At 35.2% G+C, this 23,693-nt stretch overlaps 1 protein-coding gene, 1 non-coding gene and 5 pseudogenes across 2 annotated transcripts; 1 reads left to right on the top strand and 6 right to left on the bottom strand.

The window, feature by feature from the left end:
• Window positions 1-1,836: 1,836 nt before the first annotated feature.
• On the bottom strand, window positions 1,837-1,955 carry LOC149529651 (5S ribosomal RNA; annotated as a pseudogene).
• A 598-nt stretch (window positions 1,956-2,553) lies between these two features.
• On the bottom strand, window positions 2,554-2,672 carry LOC149529650 (5S ribosomal RNA). Its single transcript, XR_016359543.1, has one exon. It is a non-coding gene; the product is annotated as a 5S ribosomal RNA (ribosomal RNA).
• Window positions 2,673-3,270: 598 nt separating this feature from the next.
• LOC149529649 (5S ribosomal RNA) lies at window positions 3,271-3,389 on the bottom strand (annotated as a pseudogene).
• A 598-nt stretch (window positions 3,390-3,987) lies between these two features.
• On the bottom strand, window positions 3,988-4,107 carry LOC149529648 (5S ribosomal RNA; annotated as a pseudogene).
• A 598-nt stretch (window positions 4,108-4,705) lies between these two features.
• On the bottom strand, window positions 4,706-4,824 carry LOC149529647 (5S ribosomal RNA; annotated as a pseudogene).
• Window positions 4,825-5,422: 598 nt separating this feature from the next.
• LOC149529646 (5S ribosomal RNA) lies at window positions 5,423-5,541 on the bottom strand (annotated as a pseudogene).
• A 7,669-nt stretch (window positions 5,542-13,210) lies between these two features.
• LOC149529645 (UDP-galactose/UDP-glucose transporter 4-like) lies at window positions 13,211-16,578 on the top strand. The gene is made up of 7 exons (XM_089808480.1): window positions 13,211-13,459; window positions 14,270-14,298; window positions 14,470-14,671; window positions 15,045-15,287; window positions 15,437-15,538; window positions 15,637-15,744; window positions 15,885-16,578. Exons 1-7 carry the CDS (start codon window positions 13,334-13,336, stop codon window positions 16,083-16,085), a joined length of 1,011 nt encoding a protein of 336 aa, XP_089664606.1. The 5' UTR covers window positions 13,211-13,333; the 3' UTR covers window positions 16,086-16,578.
• Window positions 16,579-23,693: the final 7,115 nt, after the last annotated feature.

The raw sequence follows: 23,693 nt of genomic DNA, 5'->3' as shown, positions 1-23,693 counted from the left end.
AATTATTTATTTATTAAATCTCATGCACTAACTTTAATAATTTCACTTTTCAATCTTAATATATTTATATTTTAATCACATGAGATTTAGAATCTTTTAATAAATTTTAAATATATTTTCCACTTTTAAATTTCATTTTCCAAATCTTAATTTGCTAAAATATTTATTAGCTTTAATAATAATATTATTTAGTCATTCATTTAAAAATGAACTCCAAATATATTATTATTAAAATAAATATTGTCACATTCCAAATTTAAACTTTAAACTTTTATTTTCAAATTTAATTATTTTATTTAATTAATTTTTCAATTAATTAAATAAAATAAATATTAAAATATCATATTAATTTTCCATTTAATTAAACTATTAATTAAATCTTTAATTAGGCTTAATTAATAGAAAATACTCCAAAGACTCACAAGGTAAAAATATGAAAACCCATCATAGCCAAAATACATACAAAATCAAACCAAGGGTTAATATCACGAATTACGTCATTCGACGTATTCAGAGGGTACTCAACTTGGATACTTGTCCTAATTTTCAATTAGAATAAATGGCTTAAAGGGTTGGGATTTAGACTTGAGAATTTATCTCCCCTCTCTTATCATTGAGATAATGTGATAGGGTACGCTCATCCTGGCAATTCAGGGAAGTCGATACCCGGTACCTGCAACCTGCATAAAAACCATGCATGTACAAGCACAATATATACTAAACTAAATAGGCAATGGCAGGAAGTGGTGCATCGTGTAGATCCCGACTAGCAGGTGATTACGACTCCCTTCCTTAACCACATCAAACATGTCATACATAAGAACAAACACACACACCATACACATGCAAGTATGGGGTAAGTATCCATAAGAAAACACATATGATAATAAATCATCTTACTAATCATCATTAATAACTGCAAACACTGAAAATAATCATCATGCATACATGAAATGTAAAGCCTAAGTAATCTCATCACATATCAACTGAATCCATCGCACAATATCTGATAGTCTCAAAACAATGCTGCTAACCATCAACATAATACTAGCTCTAAAAGAGTTCAACAATGTTAGCAAAAATGTGAACTAGGGGTAGGCACTACATCCACCCCCCCCCCCCCCCCCCCCTGGGATTAGGCTTACTCCTGGAAGCCTATAAGAATGACAAAATCAAGATACCCACTATGCGGGTCCCATTGAACCCTTTTCCTCGATAGGGAAATATGATTCCATTGAGGTTATTACAACACACTTAGAGCAATATGATTCTGGTTTAATAGTAAACCAAAAATCACATTGATCCAACATCCATTCTATTATCAACTACTAAAATAGATTCCCTAATACATTCTAAACAAGAGCAACTTAATGCTTGCAAAGATAATCAAGGGCACTCAAAAGGCACAAATAGGAAGAAAGGCGCGAGTTTCCACGAGGATAACATCTCCTAATGAATCCACGTTGTCGAGAATTTCAAGAAGAACGGAGGTGGGGGGTGAAAAGTTATGACCCTCGGAAGTTTTCGAATGCCATGAGTTGTAACGTATAAGCTTCTGTCCATCATAAGAACACATTGTTATTGTATCGACTATTTCAGCCACACAGGGATCACTTTGTTGAGGAACATTGTTTTAACATTGTGTCCATCATCTAGAATGCAACTCATCCGGGACAGGAAGAAAGACGCACCAAGTTCCTATCTCGGAGTCAGAAGTAGGCCTTGGGACCCAAAATGAAGTTGAATTGGGGAACGGGGACACATGATCGAAAATGGGCTCCGGGAACTAAAAGAGTAGTGCAAATATAACGATGACATAGTCTAAGAAGTAAAAGAAGGGTGCAACACCGAGACTTCCCGGGAGGTCACCCATCCCAGTACTACTCCAGCCCAAGCGCGCTTAACTGTAGAGTTCTGATGGGATCCGGTGCACTAACGCTGGTATGATCGCACCCGACATGAAACTGTTGCGTCCTCACCTTAGGGCATGCATCGGGTTGCACCTCATCTGGGATGCACCTTATCCAGCACTCTGAACGTGCCTTATGGGGCACCCAGAATGCACGAGAAAGTAAAGAGCACTTCGACATTAAGAATGCGCCTTATGGGGCACTCAGAAGGCACCAATAAGAAGAAAGGTGCGAGTTTCCATGGGGATAACATATCCTAATGAATCCACGTTGTCGAGAATTTCAAGAAGAACGGAGGTGGGGGGTGAAAAGTTACGACCCTCGGAAGTTTTTGAATACTATGAGTTGTAACGTATAAGCTTCTGTCCATCATAAGAACGCATTGCTATTGTATCGACTATTTCAGCCACACAGGGATCACTTTGTTGAGGAACATCGTTTTAACATTGTGTCCGTCATCTAGAATGCAACTCATCCGGGACAGGAAGAAAGACGCACCAAGTTCCTATCTCGGAGTTAGAAGTAGGCTTGGGGACCCAAAATGAAGTTGAATTGGGGAACGGGGACGCACGATCGAAAATGGGCTCCGAGAACTAAAAGAGTAGTGCAAATATAACGACGACACGGTCTAAGAAGTAAAAGAAGGGTGCAACACCGAGACTTCCCGAGAGGTCACCCATCCCAGTACTACTCCGGCCCAAGCGCGCTTAACTGCGGAGTTCTGATGGGATCCGGTGCACTAACGCTGGTATGATCGCATCCGACATGAAACTGTTGCATCCTCACCTTAGGGCATGCATCGGGTTGCACCTCATCTGGGATGCACCTTATCCAGCACTCTGAATGTTCCTTATGGGGCACCGAGAATGCACGAGCAAGTAAAGAGCACTCCGACATGAAGAATACGCCTTATGGGACACTCAGAAGGCACAAATAGGAAGAAAGGCACGAGTTTCTACGGGGATAATATCTCCTAATGAATCCACGTTGTCAAGAATTTCAAGAAGAACAGAGGTGGGGGGTGAAAAGTTACGACCCTCGAAAGTTTTCGAAAACCATGAGTTGTAACGTATAAGCTTTTGTCCATCATAAGAATGCATTGTTATTTTATCGACTGTTTCAGCCACACGGGGATCACTTTGTTGAGGAACATCATTTTAACATCGTGTCCGTCATCTAGAATGCAACTCGTCTGGGACAGGAAGAAAGATGCAGCAAGTTCCTATCCCGGAGTCAGAAGTAGGCTTGGGGACCCAAAATGAAGTTGAATTGGGGAACAGGGATGTGCGATCAAAAATGGTCTCTGAGAACTAAAAGAGTAGTGCAAATATAATGACGACACGATCTAAGAAGTAAAAGAAGGGTGCAACACCGGGACTTCCCGAGAGGTCACCCATCCCAGTACTACTCCGACCCAAGCGCACTTAACTGCGGAGTTCTGATGGGATCTAGTGCACTAACGCTGGTATGATCGCATCCGACATGAAACTATTCCATCCTCACCTTAGTGCATGCATCGGGTTGCACCTCATCTGGGATGCACCTTATCCAGCACTCCGAACGTTCCTTATGGGGCACCGAGAATGCACGAGCAAGTAAAGAGCACTCCGACATGAAGAATGCACCTTATGGGGCACTCAGAAGGAACAAATAGGAAGAAAGGTGAGAGTTTCCATAGGGATAACATCTCCTAATGAATCCACGTTGTTGAGAATTTCAAGAAGAACGGAGGTGGGGGGTGAAAAGTTATGACCCTCGGAAGCTTTCGAATACCATGAGTTGTAACGTATAAGCTTCTATCCATCATAAGAACACATTGTTATTTTATCGACTGTTTTAGCCACACAGGGATCACTTTGTTGAGGAACATCATTTTAACATCGTGTCCGTCATCTAGAATGCATCTTGTCTGGGACAGGAAGAAAGACACAGCAAGTTCCTATCCTAGAGTCAGAAGTAGGCTTGGGGACCCAAAATGAAGTTGAATTGGGGAACGGGGACGCGCGATCAAAATTGGGCTCCGAGAACTAAAAGAGTAGTGCAAATATAACGACGACACGGTCTAGGAATTAAAAGAAGGGTGCAAACACCGAGACTTCCCAGGAGGTCACCCATCCGAGTACTACTCCGGCCCAAGCGTGCTTAACTGCGGAGTTCTGATGGGATCCGATGCACTAACGTTGGTATGATCGCACCTGACATGAAACTGTTGCGTCCTCACCTTAGGGCATGCATCGGGTTGCACCTCATACGGGATGCACCTTATCTAGCACTCCGAACATGCCTTATGGGGCACCCAAAATGCACGAGCAAGTAAAGAGCACTCTGACATTAAGAATGCGCCTTGTGGGGCACTCAGAAGGCACCAATAAGAAGAAAGGCGTGAGTTTCCACGGGGATAACATCTCCTAATGAATCCACATTGTCGAGAATTTCAAGAAGAATGGAGGTGGAGGGTGAAAAGTTACGACCCTCGAAAGTTTTCGAATACCATGAGTTGTAACGTATAAGCTTTTGTCCATCATAGGAACGCATTGTTATTGTATCGACTGTTTCAGCCACACGGGGATCACTTTGTTGAGGAACATCATTTTAACATCGTGTCCATCATCTAGAATGCAACTCATCCGAGATAGGAAGAAAGATGCAGCAAGTTCCTATCCTGGAGTCCGTAGTAGGCTTGGGGACCCAAAATGAAGTTGAATTGGGGAACGGGGATGCGCGATCGAAAATGGGCTCCGAGAACTAAAAGAGTAGTGCAAATATAACGACAACACGGTCTAAGAAGTAAAAGAAGGGTGCAACACTGGGACTTCTCGGGAGGTCACCCATCCCAGTACTACTCCGACCCGAGCGCGCTTAACTGCGAAGTTCTGATGGGATCCGGTGCACTAACGTTGGTATGATCGCACCCGACATGAAACTATTGCGTCCTCACCTTAGGGCATGCATCTGGTTGCGCCTCATCTGGGATGCACCTTATCCAGTACTCTGAATGTGCCTTATGGGGCACCCAAAATGCACGAGCAAGTAAAGAGCACTCCGACATTAAGAATGCGCCTTATGGGGCACTCAGAAGGCACCAATAGGAAGAAAGGCGCGAGTTTCCACGGGGATAACATCTCCTAATGAATCCACGTTGTCGAGAATTTCAAGAAGAACGGAGGTGGGGGGTGAAAAGTTACGACCCTCGAAAGTTTTCGAATACCATGAGTTGTAACGTATAAGCTTCTGTCCATCATAAGAACGCATTATTATTGTATCGACTGTTTTAGCCACACGGGGATCACTTTGTTGAGGAACATCATTTTAACATCGTGTCCGTCATCTAGAATGCAACTCATCCAGGACAGGAAGAAAGACACACCAAGTTTCGATCCCGGAGTCGGAAGTAGGCTTGGGGACCCAAAATGAAGTTGAATTGGGGAACGAGGACGCGCGATCGAAAATGGGCTTCGAGAACTAAAAGAGTAGTGCAAATATAACGACGACACGATCTAAGAAGTAAAAGAAGGGTGCAACACCGGGACTTCCCGAGAGGTCACCCATCCCAGTACTACTTCGGCCTAAGCGCGCTTAACTGCGGAGTTCTGATGGGATCCGGTGCACTAACGCTGGTATGATCACACTCGACATGAAACTGTTGCGTCCTGACCTTAGGGCATGGATCAGGTTGCACCTCATTTGGGATGCACCTTATCCAGCACTCCGAACGTGCCTTATGGAGCACCCAGAATGCACGAGCAAGTAAAGAGCACTCTGACATTAAGAATGCGCCTTATGGGGCACTCAAAAGGCACCAATAGGAAGAAAGGAGCGAGTTTCCACGGGGATAACATTTCCTCATGAATCCACGTTGTCGAGAATTTCAAGAAGAACGAAGGTGGGGGGTGAAAAGTTACGACCCTCGGAAGTTTTGGTGATGTAAGACTCATTATTACTTGACAATACCTATTATGTGCTAGTAAACATATGAATACCTATTACAACCTATAACAGATGTGATGACCTAGTAGGAGTCCCTAGGTCCCCTTAACATATATATGGATAAAAATACCTAGAAATGTATCATGAGGTCGTTATGTGTCATTTGGTAATGTAAGAATCATCATTACCTAATAAGACCTATTATATCCTAATAATACATATTAAGACTTATTATAACCTATAAAAAATAGTATGACCTATTACGACTCCTATGTCCCCTTAAGACACACATGTATGGATAACGTATTGAAAAACACAGTTGACATAAGTGATCTTAATGTGTTGTTTGGTAATGTAAGACTCATTATTACCTGACAATACCTATTATGTGCTAGTAAACATATGAATACCTATTACAACCTATAATAGACGTAATGACCTAGTAGGAGTCCCTAGGTCCCCTTAACATATATATGGATAAAAATACCTAGAAATGTATCATGAGGTCGTTATGTGTCGTTTGGTAATGTAAGAATCATCATTACCTAATAAGACCTATTATATCCTAATAATACATATTAAGACTTATTAGAACCTATAAAAAATAGTATGACCTATTACGACTCCTATGTCCCATTAAGACACACATGTATGGATAACGTATTGAAAAACGCAGTTGACATAAGTGATCTTAATGTGTTGTTTGGTAATGTAAGACTCATTATTACCTAAAAATAATTAGTTGTTAAAATGAACATTATCAATATCTAAGTGTGGTTCATTCGGTTAGTAGAGGGCCTATGTTATGGTTAGAATGTGGTATGGGTTATGATTGTAGTTAATACAGGGTTATGTTAGAATGTGTATTTAATGTCAAAATTAATTTCACCATAAGATATTATTGTTTCACCTCTAGATCCATCAGATTATGTTAGAAACTGAATAATGTCCCCTAAAGGTTTGCTAAAGTTTTTAGTAATATTTTTCTACATGTTCACCTCATAACCTAATATTTTTCTATATTTTAACCTAATGTTTTTCCTAATGTTTTTCTATATTTTAACCTAATATTTTTCTTAATGTTTTTCTATATTTTAACCTAATGTTTTTTCTAATGTTTTTCTACACTTTTAACTAATATTTTTCTATATTTTAACCTAATATTTTTCCTAATATTTTTCTATATTTTAACTTAATGTTTTTCTACACTTTTAATTACTGTTTTTCTACGTTTTTATCTCATGTTTAACTACATTTTTGCTAACAAATTAATTTAAATATCATTCTAAAATAATCTAAAATAATTAAAATAATTTAAACTATTAAAAAATAAACAATTTTAAGCATTTCACTCACAAAATAGGTCAAAAATAACTATTTTAAGTACGATTAACATCTATTAATCAAAAAATACGTTTAAAAACTATTAAAAAATGGGGAGGGAAAAACCACTAACCAGTTACGGCCGAAACCCTTAACCCGCTCTCCAAACATCCAAGAATCGCAACAATAACAATGATAGCCGCTAGAGGTTTGTGGCAGTTTTTATTTCAGCTCGGAGTTTCGGCTGGAACCCTTTCGACCGAACGAGTTTCAGCCGAAACAGTATGCGCCACGTAGGCTTGCAAAACTGCCACGTGTGTACGACCAGAGCCATTACAGCCGAAAGAGTTTCGGTCGAAACGGTACAAGATATCACAAACGGTGACAGAGCTTTGTGCTTTTACCCTCCAACGACATAAATACCTTTAAAAAAGAACATATACATGAGGAAAGAGTACTACCTAAAAGGTTTGCCTACTTTACCCTTGTTGATGCCAATTAAACCATTGTGTATTTGTTCGGCTAAATAGGAAGCAAAATCAAATATGTAGCTCATTCCATATTGCAAAATTTGGGCCATCATGAAAACTATGGATGCTAGGACATGTTCTTGTTCATCCATGCCAAATATTTTACAGAGAGAAATATATAAAGCATGTGTCCTAGTGTTTGTTAGGATTAACCTCAGATAGAAATAACAGTTACATGAAAATCTAACCAATATTACAAAAGAGTAGATCACATAAAAGAGAACAAAAGACACAAAGATTTAACGTGTTCACCCAATCCCTAGGTTATGTCCACCAACAACACGTCCAATATTATTATTATCTAGTGATTACAACTTGATTACAATCCATAATCCCTTACAACTCAATACCACTGCAAGAAGCTACAATATCAACATTAGATCATGAAATCCCTAACCCTAAGCCTTTTTATACAAGCTTTACAACTTACAAAATTAGGGCTAGAATAAGTTGTCCAATAGGAAAAATAGCAGCCGACACCTTTTACAATATAAGGGCATTTTTGGCTTCGAGGGTGGTACCCCCGAAATAAAAAAGAGACCAAACAACATCAAAAGTGCAAATAAACTACACCATCACAATGAGCTCGAAATCATCTTTTTGGCACTTCTTTTAGATCAAAAAATAGAGTCTAGATGAGCAAGTTATGGCCAAAAAACCACATGCAAGTCCAAAAAAAGTGCTAGAAAAGAAAAAATATTGTTGCCATGGGATTTGTGCCTCAAAAAGTGTGCCCACCAACACTAAAATTGCCCCAAGAAGCATGCTAGTTCCATACAAAAATGTCTCAATTTACATGCACACAAAATCTTAATTTGCATGCCAGAAAATCTTGAGTTTTGTGCAAAAATCACAAAATCTCTTCCTTGAGAAATGTTTCAAATTTTTCAATTTTTTAATTAAAAAAAACCTTTGTTTGTATGCAAAAATTAGAAACTTAATACCTTGGGAATCGTGCCAAGAATTAGATAATTGACACCTCGGGATATGTGCCAAATTTGGGAGCAATAATTTTTAGCCTCAAATTCCAATCATGTCCAAATTGGACAAATTTTATATGAAAATAGGGGTTTTTGTGCCCTCTAAGTTCAATGGTGATTTTTTTTGGGCTCAAAGTGCATTGAAAATGGTGACCCCCAAATTCAATACAAAAACTTTGAATAATGGAACCCTCTGAAAGAAAAAACACAAATCTAAAAGCCAAGAAAAATTTCTCATAAACAAAACACCAACATGAAGATCTAGAGCTCTAATACCATGTAGAAGTTGATGAAAGATCAACCCCATAGCTCCCAATAATCACCTCCATAGCTTTTTGCTTCTCTCTTCTGTGATAGATGTTTGCATGCAGGTGATTTTTGGGAGCTATGGGCTTAATCTTTCATCAACTTCTACACCACTTGATAAGTGTCACAAGCTCGCCTTGTGACAAAAAATAAAGAAACTACATCTTTGCATAGCGACGGAGCAAGAGCCATAGATCTCAAATAAATCGAAAGGTTTCAAAATAGCTTTTTGCTTGGGTTAAGATTGACATAATTGACAAACCCAAACCAAATAAGATATAACTATAGGTAAGGTAAAACCAAAGAAATAATAGGGGTTAACTCATGCTGCAAAGGAAAACCCATAATCGAAGGATTAGAACTCAAAGAGGGATTTAAAACATTTATATCACAACTAGGGTTTACTTTAATCTCCCACCTTGGACAAGAAAGACATGACCGTTTGAAATTCAAAATTCAAAAAACATGCTAAAACAAAGGGACTTAGGGAGAGGCTAACATTACCATTGCAAGGATGCTTCATAGTAACTAAAGTCCTCTTCTTGAGGGCAACATTCTTTTGCATACACAGGTCAAAGTTTTCCATTTTTCTTTTGATAATGATTTAAAACCCCTCATTTTAAAGGATATTTTGATGATTATTTAATCATAGAAGAATGGTAAAAATTAATTGATAAGGGTAAATAATGGGGTTTTAAAAAATACATTCCTAGTAAAAAATTTATTGTGATCGACAATGCTGACACGACACACCCTTTGGTTCTACATGAAATGTCTTTGACCCAAGCTATGAACCAATAAGGCCACAAATGAGAGACCTCTTTCTCATTTAGCAAAGTGAAGGCCCAAACCCACAAGCACATTGGATCAACAAAGGCACAAGCTCAATATCATAAGCAACATGGTTGTATCTTGGTGGGAATAAAAACACCAACAGTTGACCAACAAATTAAGTGGTGAATCCCAAATAATAGAATTTAATTAATATTATAAAATTCTTTAATTATGAAGAATTAGAAGAATAAAATTAGGCAAGATTAAATAATAAAATATTAAAACTAGTTTTAGATTTAAAAAAGTTAGTGAAAAGTGTTGTTTTGAGCTTAAGAGGATTTTCAATGTCTACTAGATCCATAAAAAGGTCTCACTTTAACACACGTACTAATCACAATGGTGGCCCCATTGCTTGTAAGTTGGTTGAACAATTCAATGTGGATCTTGGTAAAAGAATTATTATTTTGTCTAGCTTCATCTCCTTAAACAAGGAGCTTAAGCTATAAACTTTTAGGTTGCCTTTTGTCCTTGATAAAAATACTATTATTGGTTGCACACTCCATTGTGTCTCTCTAACGCCTTTGTTGTTCAAATTTCTCACTCCTCCTTAGGCTTTTCCATTTGTTAGTCTCACATCTAAGATGATGCGAGCTAGTCCTTAATTAGGTTGTCAAGAATTTTGCATTTCAATTGCTTTAAAAATATTTCAAGTGGGTTAGACTCTTTGATATGGTATGCTTTCTTACATCCAATTCATTTTGTCCACATGGTTGTCTTGAATTTTTTTCTCACATATTTCTCTATTTCCTAAACAATCTTACATGTTAATGTCCCCATTAACTCATCCATTTGGTGTTCTAATTCATCAACATATTATACACCTGAGTTATTGTAACACGAAAGAAATTGTATTCTTGAAAGAGATATCTCAAGTTCAAATCATGTTGGAAATATGATATTTACATCTCATTTCTAATAAAACTAGGTGCCTCCTATGTTAATATAGTAGAAACAAGAAAAATAACAATTTTCATTTTCCTTTTTTTGAACTTTCCTCTATAACCATTTTAAACCAGCAATGATTCTCCAACTTATATTTTTCTTTATAACCTATAAATTGTCAATATTCTTAATAGAAAAATATTAACTATAATTTTTGGTTTAAAATTACCTAAACAAATTACCTAATTCTCCTTACTTTCACCATATTCAATATGTGACTTGGATCACTTTCCGTTTTTTAATTTTTAAATTATTTTATATATATATAAATAAAATAAAATAATTAGTCGATAGGATTTCACCTGGGTGAGAGCCCACCAGATTTTCCTCATGCTCCTACTTGTGAATTTTTTTCGAAATCAAAAACTTGATTGGAAATGTTTATCGTTTTTGGCTATTATTTTGAAGGAAGTAAAAGAAATATTATTTGTTTTCATATGACCATGATGTGTTATTACATAGTTGTGCATGTCAAATTTGGAAGTTTTTGTTAGTTGCATATATGCTTCATACTGCTTGTGAGTACACCACCTCTTTTTGAGTATTCATATAGTTATATGCACTAGTCACGGGATATGTACAAAAGAGATTTGATAAAAAAACATTTGGAAGTAGAAACAAAAGGAAACATGGAATGTCATCTCTTGGTGAACTCAAAGATCTTGAGTTGAAGGATGTGTTGCATAGTCTGATTACTACATGCAAACACCCTGAAGACTACATATCTCTAAAAAATGTGCTTTCTTGTTCATGGGCGATAGAGACTGAGAATCAATGTTGAAAACACAACTTGGAGGGTCAGGGGTAAGTGATAACCAATGCTCAACTTACCTTTGAAGAAATCTCCCCCACCAAGATATTCTTTTAAGTGAAGGGCTCAGGAGGGCTTTCAAAAATTATTGCCATAAATTATTACATAAGTGGGAGTCCTCATCATATGTGCTTCACAGGTCTTTACATTTACTCTGCAACTCGTCAATCAAGTCTTGCTAAAAACCTTTTATGAAAATCTATTCTAGGCTTTCATTGTTCTTGGCTCATGTGATTTTTCATTAGTTCTTATACGAAGATTTTTTTGAAAGACTTGCATTGAGTTTGGAAAGGCGTGCATAAATTTGGAAATATGAACCAAAAATCTTTGCTATGAATGGGCTAAATCAAATAATACAACCTTGTTTGTACTACAGTTTTGTTTTCCCACTCACCAAAGTCTTTGACCAGAAGTAAGATAGGATTAGAGAGAATAAAGTAGGATTTAACGATAATCCTTCATTAGACAAACCATTCTAATGGATATTTTAGAAATTCAAGTTTGCTTGAATTGATTGTATCTGTTATGGATCTTGGCTAACTACTTTTTGTTTGTCCTAGGTGCTTACAAATTTTATGCCACACATGGAGTGTTGTACACACTACATTGAAAATGTCATGAGCCTAACTAGGTAATCCATCATTTTTACAAATAAATAATTTGTTGTCACATTTATGATCAAACTTCTAGTTTGTAGTTCTCGCAATGCATTTGCATGTATGTCAATCAGTTGTGTTGCTCCATCAAATGTTGTTGCCCACAACTCACCATTGCGATCTTGTAATTGTATGCCCACCATGTACTTGTAGTCGCATTCCTTGAATTCCTTTTTGTATTTCACACGATACCGTTGTTCATTTCATTTTGAGATAACTTTTTCTTACATTACTTTCCTCTCATTTGGTCGGGGCAAGGTGGGTAGGGGATCTTGTCTGTGTTGATATCTATAGTAGTTGCTTTTAGCATGCAGTTCAGAGCATGAGGATTGTGGTTGGTCTATTCACGTATATCACCAATTGTCATTCTTATTATTGGAAGAGACAGTGAAACATACTTGACTGATAGCTCACCAACATCCTTGATATTTTCATCGAACCACATTTTCAATTCTTTCTCTGGTGTTTGAACATTGATTATTAGATATGTATTACTTATAGTGCCGATTAATTTTTTGTTAATTATGTAACACTCCCACCCTTGATCACGAAAATTATGATCTTGCAAGTAATGCCTTTCTTGAATTGGCTGCCCACGGTCAAAATATATCACCGTGCAATTCATTTTCTATAATAGCTTGCTGATATATTTCTATAATTATTTTAGTATGAAGAGAGACATGACCTCATAGAACTATCAGCTATACCCTTGCACCAATCCTCGGTGCAATATCTATCCCCATCATGTGAGAAGCAAACTTAACAAGGTTCTAGTGTGAAGGAAAAAGGGAAGGGTGGAAAATAACGCCCTTCCATTTTGAGTCGGGTAAAAATGGACGGTAGCAGGTGGAAAAGTCATAAAGGTAAAGTTAAAGTAAAGGCAGGGGATGCAAGAATAATTATAATATAAATAGCTGTTGTTGGCACGTGGAAGGGAGATAGAGAGGTGCTAAGATAAATAAGTAGAGATGAATCAACGTTGGCTTGCCTTAATTGGGTGCAGTTGTTTAACACAGGAATATGTGAAGCCGTGACGACACGTTTGGCGTGAGCCTGCTTCCCCTGTTCTCAACTCAAAACATTCCAAGGCTACCCTCATCATTTCACACAAATTATGGCTCCCCAGGATGAGCCTATCACTTTGCTCGGAATTACGCTCTCCACAAGGCCCAAATGGCAACAGCTCCTCATTTGCTCTGCCGGATTCTTCTTCGGATATTTAGTCAATGGCGTCTGCGAGGTAATTTCTGCATTCTTTGCTTTGGACAATGGCTGCATTTCTGTGAATCTTGGATTACTTTTTGAGAGTTTCCGGCTGTTGTTTTGTAAGAGGGAAGATTCATGTGTTTGGATATGATTTTATCAACGACCTTTACCGATTTTGTGAAAATTTGATCATATTTTGGACAACTTGCTGTAAATTTGAGCATTCTTTGCATGTGATAATGACGGCATGTATTTTTTTTGAGAGTTTCTCTGCTATTGTTTTTTAAAAGTGCGCACATGTATTTTAAGATTTTCTGCTCTTGTTTTGTAGTTAAAGGAGGTGCGTGGATGTAATTTTATCTATGATCTTGGATTTTGTGAAAATTTGGACGTACTTTGGAGAATTTGCTATAAATTTGAACATTCTTCCCAAAACTTACTATAAGTTTGAACAGATTTAAACATTATTTGCGTTGGAGAATGATTACCTCTGTATGAATCCCAACATAATTTTGGAGAGATTTTCTGCTCTTGTTTTCAAGTGTATACGTGTATTAAGATTTTCTGCTCTTGATTTTGAAGAATGCATAAAATATATGTATGCTAATTTTTCAGAAAAGAAATATATCAAATACTTGAAAGTTTGATCACGTTTTGAAGAGATTGCTGTAAATTTGAACAAATTTGCATCGCAGAAGGAACTTTAGGGTAGGGATTTACTGGACTTCGAACGGAAAATAATCTAAGATAATGCGGTTCAATGAATTTTGACCATGATTTACTTCACAAAGCTTTGGGAAAGTGCTCAATATTTAATGCCCTTCATAATTTACATTGTCTGCAGGAATACGTTTATAGCAGGCTGCAGTTCAGGTATTTGTCATTCTGAACCGAGAATATCTTTAGCGAGTTCCATTTTGCGTTTCTAGATCGATCTCCTTGCTCTTTGTTTTATGTATTTTCCTCATATCTTGTGTCGGTTGTGTATATTTTATGAGATAACCTGAGCAGACTGTAAGCAGATTGTGTGCTGTTGTGTTGCAGCTATGGATGGTACTTCACATTTGTGCAAAGCTTCGTCTACTTAGGTCTCATTTATTTGCAGGGATTCAGAATGAAGCAAGTTGTAAATCCATGGAAAACATATGTGAAGCTTTCGGGCGTTCTTATGGGATCCCATGGACTAACCAAGGGTTCCCTCGCTTTTCTCAACTATCCTGCTCAGCTCATGTTCAAATCAACCAAGGTACTTTGCATTTACAGTTCTTCCTCTTCCTAACAGGCTACACGGGCAGTCTGGATCTTATATTTACGGTCACATGTATGGTAGTAAATGTTTTGGGTAAATAATTGAAAAGCATTATAGAAATTCAAGCACTGGTTGCTTGCCCTGTTTTTTTTGGAGTGCTAGAATGTCTGCTTTTCTAATTATTTAATTAAATTAAATTCCCCATCGCTCCTTTCTCTAGCTGTACAACGAGAGCGCGATTGTCGGGCAGTCACTTTATTGTTGTTAGTGGAAAGTTAGTAGAAATAATTGTTGGGGCCCGAGAATAGAGCGGTTTCTTTGATTTTGTTTGAATAATGATCTCTGATCTCTCTTAAACATATGTGAGCAGGTTATTCCAGTGATGGTGATGGGAGCTTTTATACCTGGCTTGAGGAGGAAATATCCCGTCCATGAATACATATCTGCTCTGCTGCTTGTTGCGGGCTTAATCATTTTCACCCTTGCAGATGCTCATACTTCACCAAATTTCAGCATTGCGGGAGTGATAATGATCTGTGGAGCTCTAATAATGGATTCCTTTGTAGGCAATCTACAGGAGGCAATATTTACTATCAATCCATCCACTTCACAGGTGCGATTCTCTTTAACCTTTTGCACATATTCAACAAGTGAAGACCCTCTTTTAGAGTGCTATACATTTTCGTAGGGTCAGAATTCAGGGAGAATCAGTTACGTATGATTTTATTGATTCAATTTGCCCTTCTGGTTTGAAATGAATAGATGGAAATGCTCTTCTGTTCAACAATGATTGGGCTCCCTATGTTGGCCATCCCCATGCTTGCAACGGGCGAGCTATTCAAAGCTTGGAGCTCCTGCTCACAGGTAAACATCAAATACTCAATTTCCCTCTAAAATTTTGGTAAAGGAATGAAATTGGGAGCAGAGGCGTGCTGAAGAGTTTAGATTGAACAAAAATGCAGCACCTGTACGTGTATGGCGTGCTCGTATTTGAAGCCATGGCGACCTTCGTGGGCCAGTTGTCGGTGCTCTCTTTAATCGCCCTCTTCGGTGCCGCCACAACTGCCATGGTAATAACTAAATCACTAATCACTCATGTTTCTGGGGGCATCTTATCCCCCCATTACCGTTAATGTGCGCGTCTTTTGCCATGGTAATAACTAAATCACCAATCACTAAAAGCGTGCGTGATGAAATTATGGCGCTTCAGGTGACAACTGTGAGGAAGGCGGTTACACTTCTGCTGTCGTACATAATCTTCACAAAGCCTTTAACGGAACAGCACGGCACGGGCTTGCTCCTCATTTCCATGGCGTTTCTTCTCAAAATTATACCCATGTCCAATTCCAATTCCACGCTTCCCAAGTCATCCCGATCAGATGACAATGACGAGGAACAAGGGGTATCTTAATTTCCTGATTTCAGATGAAAAAACCCCTAATTGAAAGATTTTAGAAAATTAATCTACCCCTAATTTTAGCGGCGTGGTCATTGAATCGTTTACCCACATTGAGAGATTTAGGATAACCACTCCACCTCTGCTCACAGTTTCGCCAGAGAATGCTAAAATAAAGGTAACAGCAAGGGTTTTGGGGGATTCACAATATAGCTAACACCATTTTTTTTTCAAATAAAGCGATTGTATTATCAAGAAGCATGTTTTAAACCGACAATTTGGTTTTAGAGAAATGATTTTGCATAAATTTGTAAAAGCGATGCTGAATGATTGCTATGTAATATAATTAATTTTTAGCATGTCGTGGAAGATTCGGGGAAATATGATTTTCAGTGATTTGTCCTTTGGTTTTGAAAACTGTAACCGCTCCGGGTGTACAACTGAAAAGTTGCACAAGGCAGGTTTGATCCTGCTGAAAGTCGAATTGGAAGTAGACTAGTTAAGTGGACGATGATACCTACCTTGTTTTGAATGGATTCTTTTATGAATGTCCACGTTACGCGCGTATATACTGCCACTTCTTTGTTTTGAGGGCTTTTAAGAAACGAATAGGTACTTGAAATTTAAAAGAAGAATAGAAAGACTTCTGAAATTAAAGAGGCAAAGACTGATTTAAGATTTTTAAAGTGTTTAAAATTGAGAGGCAAATATAGGTTTATAGAACCGTAGATCTATTTTTTCTTTTCTTTTCATGGCATAAAGGAATAAATGACTTTTTAAATGTTTTGGATTATTATATGTTTCATTCTTTTAACTTTTACTTTTTACTTGTCTTTTGGTGAAAAAATAGATGATTGTTTTAGTGATTGATTTGTCAAATTTTGTATTAATCATATATATATTTTAAAATATTAATCTGTATGTAATTAGAATATAATGTACAAATAGTATGGATAAGATCCAATGCATTTCTTGTAAACAATTTTATGACAACAAAATTAATATTAATTATTGTAAATAAATTTATTTTAAGATAGACAATAATAAAATAATTGTATATACTTATTTCAATATATATATTCATAGTTGATGTTTTAGAGAAAAGATATTTGAATACACTAATTTGTCTCTCAAAATATCACACGTAACAATTAGTCTAAAAATTTGAAGGCAAGAAAAAAATTAATCATATAGCGGAAAGAAATTATGAAATTTACTACAAGATAGGCCAAACACTAGAATATTCACCGTGAAAACAAAGCCCTATCTTTAAAAAATATTTCCTTTAAAAAGAGATGTCAAAGAATATGTACCTCGCTAAGGAGGAGAATAGATACGTGGCCAAGGAGGAGCTTCACATTGAATGGTAGCACAAACTGAAAGTTAGTAACTACAAATATAAAAAATGCCCAGAACATAGAAAATTATAGAAAGAAGAAGAATGAAGATGTTTGGAGTCTTCCATACAATGACAAAAATTATGTACTATTAATTTTATAATGAGAGTAGACATCCTCTCCTAAAGTATAATGTTGAACACCATTTTTATCTAGAGAGTACATAACACACCACTCTGACTTGGGATTTTCATAACTTGAAGAATATGAACTTTGTATAACTCTATTTTGATGTTTTATTGAGAATGGAATCCCTACAATAAATACAAACCTATTGCAAACCCTTTATAAAAATATATAAGGTTGTTGCAATACAATGCAAATCCAATATTGATGAACAAAAAAAGCCCAAATAATATAAAAGACAAGAAAGCCATAAGGCAAAATGAGTCATAAAATATAATGGAGAAAATGGAGAAAACTACACTGGTTTTATTTCCGACACAACCCAAAAAACACCAAAGCTTTGTGAGTATTCCAAAAAGCAAGTATGAAATATAAAACAAGTGCAATATAATGTCTTAGTACTTGCCTTAGCTTTAATAGTTTCTAGTATAAATTTAATGTTAAAATAATAAATGTATCATAGTATATAAAATATTTTAATCAACACAAATTTTATAAAATTAAATTCTATATATATATATATATATATTATAATATAAAAATAAAAATATTTTAATAATAATAATATATAATAGTGTTCCTTAAAATATTATATAATATAAGTGTAGATAATATTTTTAAAAATATTTTAGTTGAAAGAAAAAAATTAATTCTTAAAAATAGAATATTGAAAGTATAAACATCTAAACTAACTTACTCGCAAATAAAAATATTTAACTTCAATCCTGTGCATATAAGACCCAAAATGATTCACCCAATCAAATCATCAAAATATATTTAATAGAAATTATGTAGTTAAAAAACTTGCATCTAACTATATGCATTTTATAATTAAATTTGAAAATGCTAAATTAAAACTCGTAAAAACAATAAGTTTTAATCACGATTAGTTATGAAATGCAAATTTGCACAATAAAATGCATATATGGCTGCTCAATAAAATGCATATATGGTGGAAGTTTAATGAATATAATGCAACGATTAAGGTCAAATTAAATGCCGGTCTTTTATTTAAGCCACTTTCCTTTCACATAGCAATAAAAGAATTTGAATGGATTTTTAAAAATGTTTAAACCACTAGCAAAAATAGTAATAGCCAATAAAAAAATAGTATTTAAGTGTGAAAAATATGTATTTTAATAATAATATTAAGAGACATTTAACATTTGGTAATGTTTTTAGATTTTTTAAAAAAGTAATAATAGTATAAATAGGGCAAAACCTATAGTCTAGGCAGGAACTAATAAATGTAAATATAGATAGCTAAATAATTGGTTTATATGTACAATGTTGTCAATTTAGTGCAGATATATATAGTGCAAGTAGGAAGTGTACTTAAGTGGGTCAATTGTATTTGGGAATCTCTAAATAGGTATATGCTTATAGAGACAATTAAAATTACCATCAAAATCTAAAATGTAGGGTAAGAGCACTAATCTATTGTGTACCAATATTTATAATTAATTGATTATTTTTTAGATTCATGATTGACCTATTTGTGCACCACTATTTGACTCTTGGGACATGTATATTTATAATTAATTGATTTTTTTTTACTTTTTTAGATTCATGATTAACCTATTTGTGCACCACTATTTGACTCTTGGGACGTGTCCATTAATATTGTTCATTTTGAGTGAGCTATTATTGGTGCAATAAGGATTATTGTTAATGCCTAGAAATCAAAACCTTAGCTTTGAACAAATAAGTTCCATACTTAGGGGAAAATCACTTTAGTTTGGTCTCTAGAATCACACGAAGTTTAGCTACTACACTTTCCCTAGTTTAGTTTTTGTGAATGCACAAAGCTAGCTATAACACATATACCTTTTATAGATGAATAGTTATGCCAATAGTTAGAAATTAGGCCATGTATACAACCTTTACAATCTTGAGAGAGGAGTACATTTACCTTGACAGTAGAGTATATTTACTTCTACTACTCCATTATTCTTCCTCACACTATTTTCCATTCAATCTACATTTACCTTGAGAGTAGAATGTATTTCCTTCTACTATTTCATTATTCTTTCTCACACTATTTTCCAATCAATCTACTATTATAATATCTTGTAAATATTTCTTTTCTTTTCTTTCTTTTAAAAATACTCTAAAACACTTTCTTTTCTATATTTTTAATAAGTTAACATTATGAGTCTTGTATCTATTTGATCATTTTTTGAAGCATTTAGACAATTGTGTCATTTAATTTAACATCCAAATGAATATACTTTAGTTAAAAGAAATTATATTGATTTATATTATTTACAATTGATAATGTGAACATTAAATAGAACAATGTTTGTGAATGGTCTTTGTGGGGTTAATCCTATCAAGCGAGATAGATAATGTGAAATAGGTAGCTCCAAATTTGGGATAGATGAAGGTAAACATTGATGGAGCAACGAAGGGAAATCCCAAGCCTTCTGAAGCTAGAGTAGTAGTCCAAAATTTTGAAGGTGACATTATAGCAATAGGAACTAAGAAAGTATAGCATGGAATAACTAACTGGCCCAACCTTAAGAAGCTTATAAAAGTGTGTTACTAGCCAAAACTCTTGGGGTGGGGAAGTTCCATTTGGAGAGAGATTCTTTAGGGATTATAAATGCCTTCATCTAAGGATCAACTTTATCTTGGACTACTAATAAATTTATTCTAGCTACATGTAACATATTGAAGATTTTTAAGATTTTAAAATTACTCATATCTATAATGTTGGAAATGATGTAGTCCATAAGATGTCAAACTTGGAAATTTCATTGAGTGCAATGATGGAAGATAATGTTTGGAAAATTTTGACGATCTCACATGGGAAGAGGAAAAAAGAATTACAATGCATTAGTAAGAAATATTATCATTTTTCACAAGAAATGAAGGTGAATATGATAGTTTGATTTAGGTCCATTTATTGCTTTAGGTCATATTAAAGGGGAAAGAGCATTGTCAAAGACATCACAAAACTCCATGATTTGACCTGCTGGAAGAGTTACGAGTGCATGGAAAAGGAAAAAGACCATGAATCCAATAGGCTACCAAGTAGTGCTATGCCAAGTGATTCATGGAAAAGAAGAGGAGACTAGAAAGGATAGAAGGTAAAATATTATGCTACTTCTACTCATTCTAGAAGAGATTTCAACATAAAGATGGAAATTGATGGTCTATCAAGTTGTGTTATGCTATTCAACTCTACCTTAAAAAAAAATGCAAAGGAATAGGTCAAATAGTATAGGATTTGTGTTCATCTAGTTCAACCAATTCCACAACATAACCAAGGAAACATAATTTTAAAGGAAATTTTAAAGCAATCATAGGGCAACCTACCTTAAGGAAAACATTGTCTATTTAGAGAGTCTACAAAAAAGGGATTAGTCCCATGGAAAACATCACTTTAATAGGGATACTTTTAAGGGATCAATCATAAGTAAAGCATAGTCCCCATAGGGATTTGTGAGTGGGATAATTTCTAAAGAAACGATTCTCCTTAGGGATCAATGATGATTAAGGTTGCATAATGTAAAAGGAGGTTGCATACATACCCCCCTCATTATGACAAAAACATATGAATAAGGAAGTAGCATAAGGAATATAAAATAGTGCTACCTTCTTCTAATCAGAGATATCATTAAAACAATAATATATAACATAACCTTAGCAAATAGTAAAGACTCTTGTTAGCGAAGAAATAGATGCTTGTGAAATAATATCGACAAGTGGAAAGAAACCTTTGATAGAAAGAGATACTGGCCACAAGACATCTACCTTCAGGAAGATTTCTTGAGAAAAGATAACATCTTAAATATAAAGAAGGGGAAGAGAAAAAGAATGCATCCCCTTAGCCCCTTGTTACTAGGCATAACTCTTGATGAAGGATGGAAAACTTTGAGCCCCAAATACAGGGTACTTTTTAGGATGAACATACTTTTACAAGTAAGGAAGATGTTTTGATTAGGGATACATACCTCTCGCACAAGAGTAAACCCTAAATTAAAACAAAAATCTATATAAGATATGTGACTACCAATGAAAGTGCATCCTTAGAGAGAGAAAAGAAAGTGAAAAGCATATTGCCTCTCAATCATAGAGGTGAGGGAATAGAAAACACATTATGCATACTAAGATAATGGTTAATTGTAATAGACAAAGACTTCCAAGAAAGCAAGATATTATAAAAAAAGATATTGATCTCTCAAGAATGAGAAATATCTTAGGAGAAAAAAAGTCCATGCAAGGAAGGACGTCACATTAGAATTGATGCAAACAATAAGGAATTAATGTATATTTTGTAAAAAGAAAGAGGAACACCTTATACTCCCTATGTGAAAGATCATTTATGTGGTAAGACACGATGAAATGGACTAAAATCATTTTACCCACATTGGGAAGTTATGAAAAATCACTTTACCATTTCTCACAATTTCACTGGATAATGCTAAATATAGGTAATGATGAAGGTTTTGGAATTCACAATAGCTAACACATTTTTTTCAAATACAACGATCAAATTTTTAGAAAGCATGTAGGATGCATGGGAATAGCTTTAAATCACCCTATTTGATTTTAGAAATATGGTCTTCTATAATTTTGTAAAAGCAATGCTATATAATTTCTATGTAATATATTTAGTTTTTAACAAGGCGTGGGATATTCAATGAATTATGTTTCCACTGATTTTTCCTTTGGTTATGAAAAGGAAAGAATCTATAACCAATCCACATGTACACCTAAGAAGTTGTCCAAGGGCTTAATCATGTTCAAAATTAAATTGAAAGTTATTGAAAGTAGAGTAGTTAAGGATGGTGATACCTACCTACCCTATTTTGAATCAATTACCAAGTTCATGTATGTTCTTTCCCCCTATTTGTTCGAAGGGTCTTAAAAAATTTCAATTTCATTGATAAATAGGTATTTTAAATTTAAAGGAAGAATAATTGAAATATTTTTTAAATTAAGAGGCAAAGATTGATTTAAAGTTCGATTCTTTTAAAAAAAATTTAAAACTGGGATGCAAAGATTGGTTTATAGAACAATAGATCTAATATTTTTATTCCCTTGAGGAATAGAATAGAAGGCTTCTTAAAAAGATTGGACTAATGAATTGTTCCATTTTTTCCACCTTTTCTTTTTTGAATAAGTGTATGTTGAAGTCAATGAAAGATCAACCCCATAGTTCCCAAGAATCATCTGCATGCAAACACTTGTCATAGAAATAGACAAGCAAAAGCTATGGAGCCTGGAATTTCTAGATCCATAGTTGAGACATTCTTGATAAGCAAAAAGAGAGATTGCAATTTATCAAAAGTGAATCAATGTAATTATTTCAAAGAGAGATCATCTATATAAAGGAGATCAAAAGCCTAACAAGTAACTAACTTAGGTTGCATGATAATAATTAATAAAAAGAATTAATTATTATATGCCAAAGTTTAGCTTAAGTAAACTACAGATAATAAGTGAGTTTATAATTGAATCAATATGATTTAATTAATAAGAAAAAACTTTATTACTCTAACACCCCCCCTTAAGATAAACTTAGTGAGTAACTAAAAACTTAGAAGCTACTAATGAAAGTAAATTTGGGTCCCCATAACAATGCTTGATGAGGTACCCAAGCACAGCCAAATCTTTGTAAAGAGGAGAAATAGAGAAAACCACATGGGAAAACCCCTAATCCAAAAAGAGATGGAAATAATTTTGAAAAGAACTAGTGAAGGACTAAAAAAAGTCTCCAAACTAGGGAATGTCCCATAAGAGAGGAACAAAAGATGATCATGAAGAACACCACTGACACATGTAGAAGTTGCAAAGATCTATCAAAAGTAATTGCTGGTTTGAAGATCCTCCATTGAATTAAATCTTAGCTAGGTAGAGAAGACTATTATCTACATCGAATTAGGAGGCATACAAAGCCAAACAACTGAACTTGAAGATACAAATGGCATAAAACACCAAAGACCAAAGAGTTGATCAATCAAACATGGAAGGATGCAACCAAAGTAGGAACAAAAAGAAGAGTGTCTATATGGTAAATGATCCATATAAGAGTGTAAGAAGAGTTTCTATTGGGAAAATGATCCATATAAGAGTTTGTATGAAAGGATAC

Source organism: Cupressus sempervirens, chromosome 11 (genome assembly GCF_028749045.1).
Source record: "Cupressus sempervirens isolate cs-2001-9-10 chromosome 11, ASM2874904v1, whole genome shotgun sequence".
Classification (NCBI taxonomy): domain Eukaryota; kingdom Viridiplantae; phylum Streptophyta; class Pinopsida; order Cupressales; family Cupressaceae; genus Cupressus; species Cupressus sempervirens.
Note: the sequence above shows the minus strand (reverse complement) of the source record. Positions and strands in the feature narration are given on the sequence as shown.